The sequence below is a fragment of the Gigantopelta aegis genome, chromosome 9 (assembly GCF_016097555.1).
Source record: "Gigantopelta aegis isolate Gae_Host chromosome 9, Gae_host_genome, whole genome shotgun sequence".
Classification (NCBI taxonomy): Eukaryota; Metazoa; Mollusca; class Gastropoda; order Neomphalida; family Peltospiridae; genus Gigantopelta; species Gigantopelta aegis.
This window is the reverse complement of record NC_054707.1, coordinates 34,035,159-34,048,952: the sequence shown is the minus strand read 5'-3', so window position 1 is coordinate 34,048,952 and position 13,794 is coordinate 34,035,159. Positions and strand designations below refer to the sequence as shown.

At 35.7% G+C, this 13,794-nt stretch overlaps 1 protein-coding gene across 2 annotated transcripts in view; it reads left to right on the top strand.

Annotated features, from left to right (window-relative positions):
* Positions 1 to 13,794, top strand: part of LOC121382338 (N-acetylglucosamine-1-phosphotransferase subunits alpha/beta-like) — a 46,777-nt gene that overhangs the window by 16,729 nt on the left and 16,254 nt on the right. For both annotated transcript variants that reach the window (XM_041511924.1, XM_041511923.1), the window contains 10 exons: positions 435 to 566; positions 1,557 to 1,727; positions 3,546 to 3,669; positions 4,192 to 4,263; positions 4,577 to 4,632; positions 5,696 to 5,810; positions 6,689 to 6,900; positions 9,389 to 9,540; positions 10,661 to 10,803; positions 12,211 to 12,647. In XM_041511924.1, coding sequence (XP_041367858.1) covers positions 435 to 566; positions 1,557 to 1,727; positions 3,546 to 3,669; positions 4,192 to 4,263; positions 4,577 to 4,632; positions 5,696 to 5,810; positions 6,689 to 6,900; positions 9,389 to 9,540; positions 10,661 to 10,803; positions 12,211 to 12,647 — 1,614 coding nt within the window. The remainder of the gene's footprint in view (positions 1 to 434; positions 567 to 1,556; positions 1,728 to 3,545; positions 3,670 to 4,191; positions 4,264 to 4,576; positions 4,633 to 5,695; positions 5,811 to 6,688; positions 6,901 to 9,388; positions 9,541 to 10,660; positions 10,804 to 12,210; positions 12,648 to 13,794) is intronic.

Sequence of the window (13,794 nt, the reverse complement as noted above, 5' to 3'; positions counted from 1 at the left end):
TCTCTCTCTCTCTCTCTCTCTCTCTCTCTCTCTCTCTCTCTCTCTCTCTCTCTCTCTCTCTCTCTCTCTCTCTCTCTCTCTCTCTCTCTCTTGTGCTGTCCTGTCTGTGGGGAAATATTTAGCAGTAAAAATGTGTTGTATTTCTAATTGTATGTGACAGTTTTAAGAAGTTAGTCATGTGGTCCAGTGTATGTTTTCAGTTTGTTATATACAATATACGGGATAATCATAAATTGAATTACACAATATCATTACAACTTTTCTTTTGTGCTTCACCTGGCCTCAAAACAAATGCATATTTCCCTAAGGATAATAGTCTGGTCAGAACATCCTAACAGCCAATGTTTTCATTTTGTTATATACAGTGTGTGGAATAATCATTATTTGAATTACACAATATCATTACAACTGTTTCACTGTGTTCTTGCTAACAGGAACTGCGCTACTCTCTGCGGTCTATAGAGAAGTTCGCACCGTGGGTTCGTCACATCTACATTGTCACTAATGGACAGATTCCCTACTGGTTGGACTTGGAAAACCCAAGAGTATCCATAGTCACACATCAGGTTGGTACAACTAAACATAATGACTGGTTCTTACAAGGCTGATTTCAGAGGTTGGACGTGATCAGGAATTTCTGTTCTTTTCCCAATATTACAGTCATTATCGGCGCTTCAGATAGTTTGGGAAATATTGATATTTAGTATTAGGAAAAAGAATTTGATCAGAAAAAAAGAAGTGAACTTTCGAAATGTTTGAGATAACAACATGCTGATAACATTGTATATGTTCTTACTTATTCATGGAAATAATTGTCATAATTGTACCATACTGTGTATCTTCCAATACTTGTATATTTTCATACATAAGATCAATAACTGATTGTAATTTTACCTATAGGTCATACAGTTCTCAGGTGAAAGTGCTGTATACATGTACCTGTATGTTAGAACAAAACAGGGGAATTTATACAAGTTATTTAAGTGGAACACTAGAAAAATGTATACATTTCAAACTGTATACAGATTCTTTAAGTAAATATTTGATAATTTTACGAATGGTAAGATTAGAAATGTTTTATACAACATGCATATGTAGGTTTCTTTTAATAAAGGTGTTTTTTTCTTTGTTTTGTTTTGGGGGTTTGTTTTAGGGTTTGGGGTAGGGTGCTTTGGTATTTTATTAAATGATCTGGTATAGATCAGATCCCCCCTCCCCCCATTCCTAAAAATGTCATGTTTATACATTATAGTTCTACTTCCCATCCATTTTTTTAGTAATGTGAGAACCTTTTTTCTTTAAAATAACATTAAAATAAGCTTTTAATCCAGACACCTGCATGTTGCACCGATGTCAAATTACAAAAAAAAGAAAGAAAGTAGTTTGATTTCATCTACACTTTGAAGATTTCTGTTTTACGTTTTGTGATGTCGAATTGCCCCCCCCCCCCCCCCCCCCCCCCCCCCCCCCCCCCCCCCCCCCAAAAATGTACATGTAGTTTGATTTCATCTAGACTTTGAAGTGTTCTGTTTTATGTTTCATGTGTTTGCCCTCAGGAAATCTTCAGCAACACAAGTCACCTGCCCACATTCAGCTCTCCGGCCATTGAGGCTCACCTGCACAAGATCGCTGGCCTGTCAGACAAGTTTATCTACCTCAACGATGACGTCATGTTTGGCAAGGAGGTGTGGCCCGATGACTTCTTCTCCTTCTCCACAGGACAGAAGGTGGGTAAATAGTAGAGGGTCCAAGTGCTGATAAACCGGCCTCAGTGGCACAGTGGTTAAGCCATCAGACTACAGGCTGGTAGGTACAGGGTTCGCAACCCGGTACCGGCTCCAACACAGAGCAAGTTCTTAAGGGCTCAATGGGTAGATGTAAGGCCACTACACTCACTTCTCTCTCACTAACTACTAACCAACTAACATCTAACCCACTGTCCTGGACAGACAGCCCAGATAGCTGAGGTGTGTGCCCAGGACAGCGTGCTTGAACCTTAATTGGATATAAGCACGAAAATAAGTTGACCCAAAAAAAAGGTGCTGATCATTTTACATTTAAAATCTTGATAAGGTCATTATTTGCCAAATGTACTGTATAATACATTAATTCAAAAGCTGATTTTCTAATTTGCATATATACTGATAGAAAGAAATAAGGGAACACCAGGCACATATGTGGGGGTGGAGTTGGGAGCCAACTCCCTCAAACACCTTTGTTCTTGTGTATTTTTCAGGGGAGCATGATCCAACCCCCCCCCCCCCCCCCCCCCCCCAAGAGCTTCGTTCGCCATAGTTTAGACTTCTCTGCACAATTACCTGAACACATAAATAGTAATACTGACAGCAAATATTGGCTGCAACAAGTAGAACCCTCACTCATAGTGTCAAGCCATTAACCATGTTAATGACATTCAATGCCACATTAAATGTCTTTATTTTTATAGACATAAATTCAGTCTTTCCATCAGTATAAATGTATGTAATGATCCTTCATGTAGCTAAGACTGATCTGAATTTGGCTCGGCCATTTTCAAACAAATTACACCTCAATATTCTTGATTGTCTAGATTAAAGACCAACTCAAGTGTAATTTTAAACTAGATTTGGCTACCTTTTTTCAAACACATTTGACCATAGCATTGTTAGTTATCTATCATAAAGAACTATTCAAGTGTAATTATAAAACAGACTGTCCTGAGTTGCTGCCATTTTAAAATGTTCCTCACTAACAGAGCTTTCTTAACTATTAAAACTGCATAATAATTACATTTTCTTATTTAGAATATTAGTCCAGTGGTCATTGTAATGTTAGTGGTAGCTTAGTAACTTTGTTTTACGACCTACTATAAAAAAAAATCATATGCACAGAATTATTGACAGGGAAAATCCAGTTTGGGCTACTATAAACAATAGGGTAACCAGAAACACCTTGTTTATACAGACACTGATAAACAAGAACACAGTGGACCCTGTCCAAAGTGGCATCTGTCTAATCCAGATGTTTGTATAGACCAGCATAATCTCAGTAAAATGAGAATAGTTTCTTTAATGCAGATATTCCCTTGTGTGGCTATAAATCGTCGGTATGTAAGGAACAAATACTATTTCTAACTGAAGGCACCTCACCACCATTCACTAGTTCATTACTGTGTGTAGCAGCTTAACATTGTCCAGTTTAGGAAAACGGTCTTCATTAAAAAACATTATATATATATATTGAAATGCCTGATAAAAAATTTCTGTGATGATTACAAGTATCTTGACCTCTTTTTGACTGATAACTGTTCAATCAAGTGGTATGCTGCCACTTACATAACAAAATGAGGCAGTGCTCTGGTTTACAGGTGGAAAATTCAAATTGAATGATTTGTTTTGGCGGGGAGTGGGGGCACAGTAGTTAACAAGCGACTGTACTTCCTAAATATATTCTGACATAGAAATTGTATTCAAATGCCTGTAAAAGTTAATGGTGGTGTACAACATGAGTTTACATGTATGTTTACAGTGATGGCTCTGTCATGTTTTTTTTATCATGTTATTCAGGTGTACCTGACGTGGCCTGTACCAAACTGTAACGAGGGGTGTCCGTCCACATGGATCAAAGATGGCTACTGTGACAAGGCCTGTAATAACTCGGAGTGTGAGTGGGATGCTGGAGATTGTGATGGTATGTTTCACTAATCACTCTTTCTTACATGTGCCGCGGAGCATGGGGAGGGGGAACTTGGGGGCCTTGGACGAGTGATTGGTCTAGGATTAATCTTCGACGGTAGGCCCATTGGGCTGTTTCTCGTTTCAAGCAGTGCTCCACAACTTGTATTACAAAGATCTTTGTATGTACTATCTAGTCTGTCTTTGGAATGCTGCATATAAAAGATAGTTGCTGCTAACTGGAAACACTCTGACCTGACACACTCTGACCTAATTGGAAAGAGTAGCCCATTGTGTGGCGGCAGCAGGTTTCTTATTTCATTATCTGTGTGGTCCTTAACCAAATGTCCAATGCCATCTTTTAACCATAAGTAAAATGTGTTGAGTGCATTGTTAAATTAAACACTCCTTCTTCCTTCCAATAGCCAATGTGGGTTTTTTATCTGGGCTGTTGTTAAACATTTCATTCATTCATTCATTCATTCATTTAATTTCATTCATTCATTCATTTATTCATTAGTTACATGATGTATTGCAGGTACACAGAGAAATATTCAGCTGGGAGCTGGATACCACAATCATTTGTCAGACAGCCGCATACAAGCACTTGGTACGTACACTCTACCTTGCCTGGTCAAACAGTTTACAGGATACAGTGATTTGATTTATGTGATAGGAAAAAGATCAGAACAGAACAGAATCTTCAACCTCTTTAAACTTTGTGTCCAGTTTAAGAGGAGTTTCAATGAATGTGAAAATGTTAATATATGTGAAATGCCCTTTGAGTTTAAAATGTTCTGTAAATAAAAAAAGTCTAATTTTACATTGAAATATAACTTTGTGGATTTGTTGTTACTTGTTATATTAATAAACTACCCCATCATTATTTATCCTAATCATATGTATTGTGTGTGTGTTTCCAGCATATTGCAACCCTGGGTGTGCTAACAGTTGGATTGCAGACAAGTACTGTGACACTGTGAGTATAAAAACAGTCTTTCTTTCTTTTATTTATTTCTGTGCTTATATCCAATTAAGGTTCAAGCATGCTGTCCTGGACACACATCTCAGCTTAGAGCTATCTGGGCTGTCTGTCCAGGACATTGGATTGGTTGTTAGTTGTTAGTGGTTAGTGAGAGAGAAGAGGGTGTAGTGGTCTTACTCCTACCCACTGAGTCGTTAAAACTCGCTCTGGGTGGGAGCCAGTACCGGGCTGCGAACCCTCTACCTACCAGCCTTATGTCCAATGGCTTAACCATGACATCACCGAGGCCGGTTGTAAACACAGTATTTGGGTGTGAGCAGTTAAATTGTAATATCTCTTATGTGGAGCTCAAGTACAACTTTACTGGACCAATCAGATATCTTGTTTTATCAATACAGAACTAAATTAGAATTAGTATGTTATTAAGAGCATATTGTTTTATTTAATTTTATACTCTTAGAAATATATTTAGAGCGAATATATGTCAGGCCTCTGATTATTGAAAATCTGCGTCACCCATTTATCAGTTACGCAGAAATAAATCCATGTAACCCATTTCCATGTTGCATAATCCGTTATATACATGTAAATGGTGGTAGAAATTTTGCGCAAACAAAAAATGGGTTACGCAAAATTAGATTTGCACGAGCAACGCGCGAACGAAATGACCATTCTTGCAATTTTCAGAGGCCTGTATGTTTCACATACCTGTATAAAGTTTTATTATTATGCCTATTGTGTTAGTAGAAATTGTGAAAAGAACACTTTATAATGATAAGTAAAATGATAATATTGCAGAGTTTCATATTAACTGTCATTGATATATCATCCCTTTTCTTTTTTTTAAACATAACAGTTTTTCTGAGGAAAAAAAAGTTCTGTCTTGATTTTTATTATATATTTATATATCTCCTTGCATTCAATCTTTAGAGAAATATTAATTAGTCAAGTGTCAAAAATGTAATTTGAACTGATAATTCAAATAATAATTTTCGGGATGAGTGAGGGTGTTTTATTTGCAAAAACACTGTGTGATTTTTGAAGTATTCTTTAACAGGCGTGTAATGTGCTGGAATGTGGGTTTGATGCTGGTGACTGTGGTGTTGATCATTATGACAAGCTGTACGGCCTGGATTTCTCGTTGAACAAAACTCATTACAACTTACCACCTGGTATGTATTACAGAACCTTTTTTTAAGGGTATTTTATTTTTATTTTTCATTGCTTTCTAGACACTAGAATATCTTGTGTTACACATTCTATTTGGAAGAAACAGTGTCATAATGTATTCAATAATTTATTTAATCTGCTGCCTTTTCCTTAAAAAACTGGATTATTAGTTGGTTAATATGTAACACATTTTCAGGGAATATTTTGTGTTCAAACTTTTGATTTCCTATCAACCAAATGTCAAAATAACCATATATTAAACACCAAAGAGCCGTAATTTAAAAATGAGCTGAGGTGTCGTAAAACAAATATTCCTTTCCTTTCCTCTTACACTCTAGACCACACGTCGCAATAACCATGTTCAACTAAGCCCTAGTTTAAACATGCTGGGGTGTTGTTAAACAAACATTAATTCCCATGTCTGTGTATTTCTTCCGGGTGTCAAGGTAGTAGTGTAGGTGTAAAGTGCTCCTACTAGCAGTAGCTAGTGGGAATTTCCCTATTAGCTCAGTTGGTAGAGCGCTGGACTCTCATATTAAACATTAATTCCCATGTCTGTGTATTTGTTCCGGGTGTCAAGGTAGTAGTGTAGGTGTAAAGTGCTCCTACTACCAGTAGCTAGTGCAAATTTCCCTATTAGCTCAGTTGGTAGAGCGCTGGACTCTCGTATTAAACACTAATTTCCATGCCTGTGTATTTCTTCCAGGTGTCAATATGGCTTTCTTTAATCTCACGTACATGCTGGGGTGTTGTTGAACAAACACTAATTTCAATGCCTGTGTATTTCTTCCAGGTGTCAATATGGCTTTCTTTAATCTCACGTACATGCTGGGGTGTTGTTGAACAAACACTAATTTCCATGCCTGTGTATTTCTTCCAGGTGTCAATATGGCTTTCTTTAATCTCACGGATGTGCTGGGAAAACATGGCATGATCACTCAGGCATCTTACAATGACTCCAGGGTTTATAGACAGGTTGCTGTTTCCAACAAGTTCAAGGTCATGACCCTTGTACTTCAGTCTGGGCACAATCTAACCACACTGGTCTTTAACATCAGTGGACACCAAGGTTCTACAAACCAGACATTTCAGGTGTGTTTAAGAGTAGATTTTGTTAAACAAATACATCTGGCTGTATTTATATGCATTCCAATATATATCAGTGTTAAGAAGGTCATTTGCAATCTTAAAAAATAAACCAAGGTTTATTTCAGTTAAAAGGTACTGACGCTAAATTATTCTCAACTGTTAGATAGATAATAATACATGAGTGGCCGTTAGATACCATTAACAAGTTGTTTTAAAATGTTTTTAAACAATGAGTTGTAAGATAAATGGTATCAAACGGACACGAATGTATTATTCTATTTCTTACATATCCTCAAAAACCAGGTTTTAAACAAATTTTAACATTTTTATCGACTAAAAGTTATTTACAGCCCTTTCACTTGTTGCTAACTTACGCGTCACAGACAAATGATTGTCAGGTTAACTATACGCCACAGTGTCATCGATTTCGATCATGCTGTTTTTTTCATTGGATATACAGCATTGGTGACCTGGTCATCACCTAGGAGCAGTCAGTTGTATGTCTTGAAATTGTTAACACACATACATATGTAAACAAATATGTGTTATCAAAAATAACAAATGATGTTTTCATTAACGGGTGTGTAAGAAAGTTTTTTTACCATTATATTACAAATTAGCTATAACTTTCTGCTTAAATTAACAATTTGCCCATTGGGCTATTTCTCGCTCCAGCCAGTTCACCACAACTGATATATCAAAGGCTGGGGTATGTGCTATCCTGTCTTTGGGATGGTGCATATAAAAGCTCCCTTACTACTAATGGACTATATGTTAAAATTACCAAATGTTTGACATCCAATAGCCGATGACTAATAAATTAATGTGTTCTAGTAGATTTGTTAAACAAAACAAACTTTAACTTTAAATTATAAATTGCATTTTGTGCAAAACAAAAAAAGGATGTGGTATAGTTTCACATAAATTAATTCTGAATTTATAGTACTAACACCAGTATGTCCAAAAACATATTAGATTTGCCACAATGAATAATTTAAGCAAATAATTGTAATGTGTAAGTTAATATCTGGATTAATTTGCTTCCACATAAAACATCTTAGTCACATATTTTTGGGGGGAAAGTACAGTATATAGAAGAAAATAATAACTTTAGTCTTTAACACCACAACATATAAAAATTCCTGTACATTATGGAATAATGCATGCTATTATAGTCATGTTAAAGGTAGTACTAAACCAAATAACTTCCGGCTGGGTCAAAGTTCGAGGTGCACCGAACTTTTGATAGAGAAGTGAACACCACAAGTTCTGTGATTGGTTGTAAAAAATAATAGTTTCATCTGGGTAAAAAAAATATGCAATTTTATTTCATCTAGTACCAATGTGTCAAGTAGCCTTGTGCTTGAAACATGTGTGGGGTACATGTAAAAAAAAGTACTCGAATTTTGTGCGGAACTAGGGTAGTCATAGACGCTATCCGTTATCTCAGAAACGAGCAGCTTGACCCCCAATTTTTTTCTGATTCACTTTAAGTGTGAGGGGTGGTAGTATTTATATCCGTGGCGTTTATGTCGGTTGATACGTTGCAGGTAGGAGTTTTAGCCACATATGTTACTATTGTCGTCTATGGGATTTGATTTGGTAGTATACACCCTATAAACCTCTTTTATACTCTGACAACCATTACAAAACAAAACAAAAAACCCCAAAAACACACATCATATATAGAAATTAACTTTTTAATAAAACAATTTATTTTAGGAATAAAATTGTGCCAGCATGATTTCATAAAATCTTTAATTAGATAGAAATAGAGCATGTTTGTTAATAGAACATGTACCAGTACCTTTAAAAAATTGCTGGGGTTATTTAGCATAACAGTATCTTTCAGCCTAATATGGTTTGTTGAAGCAGGGCCTGTGCTTATAAAACGTTTAGAGTTTAGACTCCATCTTCAGTGACATCACACACATACAATTTGTATGGCGTTGTCATGACAGTAGTGTCTCAGACTGTATTAGAGTCTTGGCGGTGGGACCTAGCTCAGTGGTACAGTGCTCGCTCGATGCGCGTTTGGTGTGGGATCGATTCCCGTCGGTGGGCCCATTAGGCTATTTCTCGTTCCAGCTAGTGCACCACGACTGGTATATCAAAGGCTGTGATATGTGCTACCCTGTCTGTGGGATCGATCCCTGTCGGTGGGCCCATTGGGCTATTTCTCATCACAGCCAGTGCCCCACGACTGGTATATCAAAGGCCGTGGTATGTGCTATCCTGTCTTTGGGATGGTGCATATAAATGATCCCTTGCTGCTAATCGAAAAGAGTAGCCCATGAAGTGGCGACAGCAGGTTTCCTCTCTCAATATCTGTGTGGTCCTTAACCATATGTCTGACGCCATACAACTATAAATAAAATGCATTGAGTGTGTTGTTAAATAAAACATTTCCTTCCTATTAGAGTCTCGAGTCTAGACTAAACATTTTCTAAGCACCAGGACTGGAAGCATTGGAATTGTTTTTATCTTCTAGGTGGCCTTTACTGTGTCTGTGGACACAAACCAGACTAAAAGTGCTGACTTAGCCGTGAGTGGTAAGACTGGTAACGACAGTAAACTGGTTCGTGCTGATGAAGACTCGGTGGAGGAGCCACTCATCTTTCAGGAGATGGAACTTTATGAACAGTGGGTTTCAGATTCAGTTTCCATTCTTTTTTTTTCTTTTTCTTTTTTTAAACACAAATTTGAACAGTTAGGGGCGTGATAAAGAGTTCACTTGATGCGCGGTCAGTTTGGGATCGATCCCCATCGGTGGGCCCATTGGGCTATTTTTCGTTCTAGCCAGTGCACCATGACTGGTATATCAAAGGCCGTGGTATGTGCTATCCTGTCTGTGGGATGGTGCATATAAAAGATCCCTTGCTGCTAATCGGAAAGAGTAGCCCATGAAGTGGCGACAGTGGGTTTCCTCCTTCAATATCTGTGTGGTCCTTAACCATATGTCCGACGCCATATAACCGTAATTAAATGTGTTGAGTGCGTTGTTAAATAAATCATTTCCTTCCTTCTTCCTTCCTTGAACAGTTAGAAAATAACCAGTTTATGGTTTCATTGGAATAAATCAATTGATGTTATAAAAAGTTAAATTTAACATTAACTGATGTTTGAATAAAAAGTGAAATTTAATATTAACTGATGTTTGAATAAAAAGTTAAATTTAACATTAACTGATGTTTGAATAAAAAGTTAAATTTAACATTAACTGATGTTTGAATAAAAAGTGAAATTTAACATTAACTGATGTTTGAATAAAAAGTGAAATTTAACATTAACTGATGTTTGAATAAAAAGTGAAATTTAACATTAACTAATGTTTGAATAAAAAGTTAAATTTAACATTAACTGATGTTTGAATAAAAAGTTAAATTTAACATTAACTGATGTTTGAATAATAATCGTAATTTGAAATGAATGTCTCATTTTGTTCTTCAACTCTTTGTCATATGACCATTTAATCAAAAACAATATTCCAAAAACTATAAGGAGAACATGTAGAGATCTATAGTTATAATAAGATCATTTCTATATCAAATAGATATTAAACTAACATATATTCTAATTTAGTTTTCGCAGACTTACTATTGAGAATGTTTTAGAATTGAACTGATTTCTTCATTTTATTTCTTTCTATCTGGTGATTATTTTGATTTTTAAATAAACCCGAACATTATTCTCCCATCCCATCTTTTAAATATTATTTTGTTTTAGAAATATATTATTGTGAACTGTTAATGTTATGTTTCAGACAACCTCATTCCAAGATGGCTGCCAAAATGGTGGCCAACGATTTAAAAATACCAGTCAACTTTGATAGGAACTTCACCAATGTGAGTCTGTCTGCATCACTACGACAACAAGTTGATAATCTGCTGAAAGAGTTGCAAGAAGGTGTGGATTTTATTCATATATAGTAGAAGAAGAAAACAATTAAAAGAATATTTTAGAATTTCATTGGAGCACTAAGTTACTAAAATTATTGGAATAAATAAAATTATATAGAGATTATTATATGAGCTTGTGTGTTGTACTGATTTTACGAAATGAGTGTCAGGATTATTGTATTACCCAAGTGAGAGCGAGGGTAATACATGAATTCTGACATGAGTTTCGTAAAATCAGTATGATTCACACGTGTGTAATAATTTCTAATAATAATCTAATAATATCCACATTATCCAAAATATTATTTTCACGAATAACAAGCTAGGACCATGTCAAAACATTTCAAATGTAACTAAAAAGAGACGACGAAATGACATCGTTTTCAGAAAATATGTCATTTTGATAAGCGTGTACACTGGGGAAGCCGTATTAAGTTATGACGTCTCCTCACAAAACTACATCATCCGTTGTGCATGTGAAATCATTATGACACACGTGGGTCATACTGATTATATTTCCCTGAATATCTTGAACTATGTGGATAATAAAGGTTTTTATGTTTTAAGGTTTAAGATGAACCCCAAACATTATTAGCAGTTTGAGGAATTTGGTCAGAAAAGCTGCAGCCAAGTTGAAGTATCAGTTATCTAAACAGAAAATAACAGAATTAAAGCACTTTAAAGAATTATAATGATTTGATTTTCAAATGGTTGGTGATTTAATAATGAAATGAATACATTCCCCAAATTTTCATATTTGGTTAATTACAATTTAAAGGGACATTCCTGAGTTTGCTGCATTATAAAATGTTTTCGACTAATAAAATATTTCTACGATTAAACTTGCATATTAAATATATTTTCTTGTTTAGAATATCAGTGTCTGTATATTCAATGTTTTTCTGGTCATCTTAATATTTTTAAGAAGCCCAAACTGGATTTTGTCTTCAAATAATTTCATATTTACAAAAAAAATATTTTAGGAAATAAAATGAAATTTAACCTAGAATGATCAGAAACACATTTAATATACAGCCACTAATATTTTATGCAGAAAAATATATTTGACATGTAATTACAATCATTAAAAAGTCTCTGTTAGTTGATAAAATCTTTAAAATTGCAGCAAACTCAGGAATGTTCCTTTAAACCATGATGTTTATTATAGTATTATTTGAGTTATATACATGTAGTGTGGTGTTTGTTTAGATATAATCTTAACTTTGGCTTTAATTGTGACAGATATTTTAAGTATAACCATAAATAGTTTCTTTTAATCACATTCAGCCTGGATAATCAAATATAGTCTTTTTGTAAATAAGTTGACTTTGTATATTAGTCCTTTTTTTTTATGAACTATTACATGTACAGACCTGTAATTCAATTTTAATTTTCTTTTTCAAAAACCATTTAGGTGAAATTACAGAACTTGGATTCAATACAACATGGATTCAGCTTTATCAGAAATACCTTGATGAAAAGAATAACCCTGCTCTCTCGGTATCTGCGAAACCCTCGGAGAAAGATTCTAAGTCAGAGAAATACCCCAAGAAGCAGATTCAAGATACTGGTGAACAGAAAATAGCTGAGACAGAAAAAACATTGAAACGGTCACAGAATGATGAGAACCCAATGATAAATCTCGATAGGTCTCCTTACAATGAGAGGAAAGGTCCAAGGAAGCTGCTTAACATCAACGTGAGTCCGAGACTGGAGGAAGACGGCACAAGAGAGACAGAGAGAGACATGGGGGACAGTGAGTTCCTGAGACAGGCTGTGTTAGGAACAGAAGTGAGAAAACCTGGATCATTGCCATGGGAACGGAATAACAGCTTGGAACAACTTCAGAGAGTAATTATAACAGTTTTGTTTTTACTAATTCTTTAACTTTTATTAACGTGCCTATATCCAAAAAAGGTTCAGACACTTTACTCATTTTCATTTCATTTCAACTTTTTTTTCGTGCTTATGTCCAATTAAGGTTCAAGCACGCTGTCCTGGGCACACACTTCAGCTATATGGGCTGTCTGTTGAGGACAGTGAGTTAGTTGTTAGTGGTTAGTCAGAGAAAAGAGGGTGTAGTGGTCTTACACCTACCCATTGAGTTGTTAAACCTCGCTCTGGATGGGAGCCGGTACAGAGCTGCGAACCCTGTACCTACCAGCCTTATGCCTGATGGCTTAACCACAACACCGCTGAGGCTGGTCAGTTTACTAATTAAGTTTACAGGTAGAACAGAAGTGTGTAACGGAGGTAATAAGATCTTACCACATAAAAGAACGGAATAACAGCTTGGAACAACTTCAGAGAGTAATTATAACAATTTTGTTTTAAATTAAATTTGGCCTCAGATTACAGTTATCTGCCCATTTGGTTGTCCAAAATCTAGAAATTTGTCTGTGCAAGTTGTCTGCTGTTTGACTGTGATTATTTCATGGCAGACAGCTATGAAGTGGCAACTATTTGACTGAAGTTGACAGGGGAGAGCATATAGTTTGTAAACATGTGTAACTTGTTGACATTGAAGACTTGTTTGTGGTAATTCCGGCCCATGCAAAAGTAGTGCTTTTTGTGTGAAATGGGTGTACTCCGACCAGGTTTAGAGGGTGTATTTGTTTAAACCAATATTCTGGAAGAAAGAGCTGAACAACAGGGGTTGTCCTTTTCAGGGTATGTGTCCCCCAGGCAGCCAAAGGTACATACAAAAATCCACTGGCCTGCTGATATTAATAAAAATGTTATAGCCACTAAGGCTATATAGAAAGATATATAGCGAAATTAATTGTGGTCTGTGGCCATTTACAGGTAGAATGGAGGGGTGTAACGGGAGTAATAAGATTTTACTATCCAAAAGAGCACTCAAACAAATTATTACTAGAGTATTTATTTGGTCCTGAAGAGGTTTAATTACAATTATTGAAATTATTGGACACTTTGTTATTATTTTACATAAATGATTTGATCTGAGGTTTTATAAACGAAAAGAAAAGAAACAGTA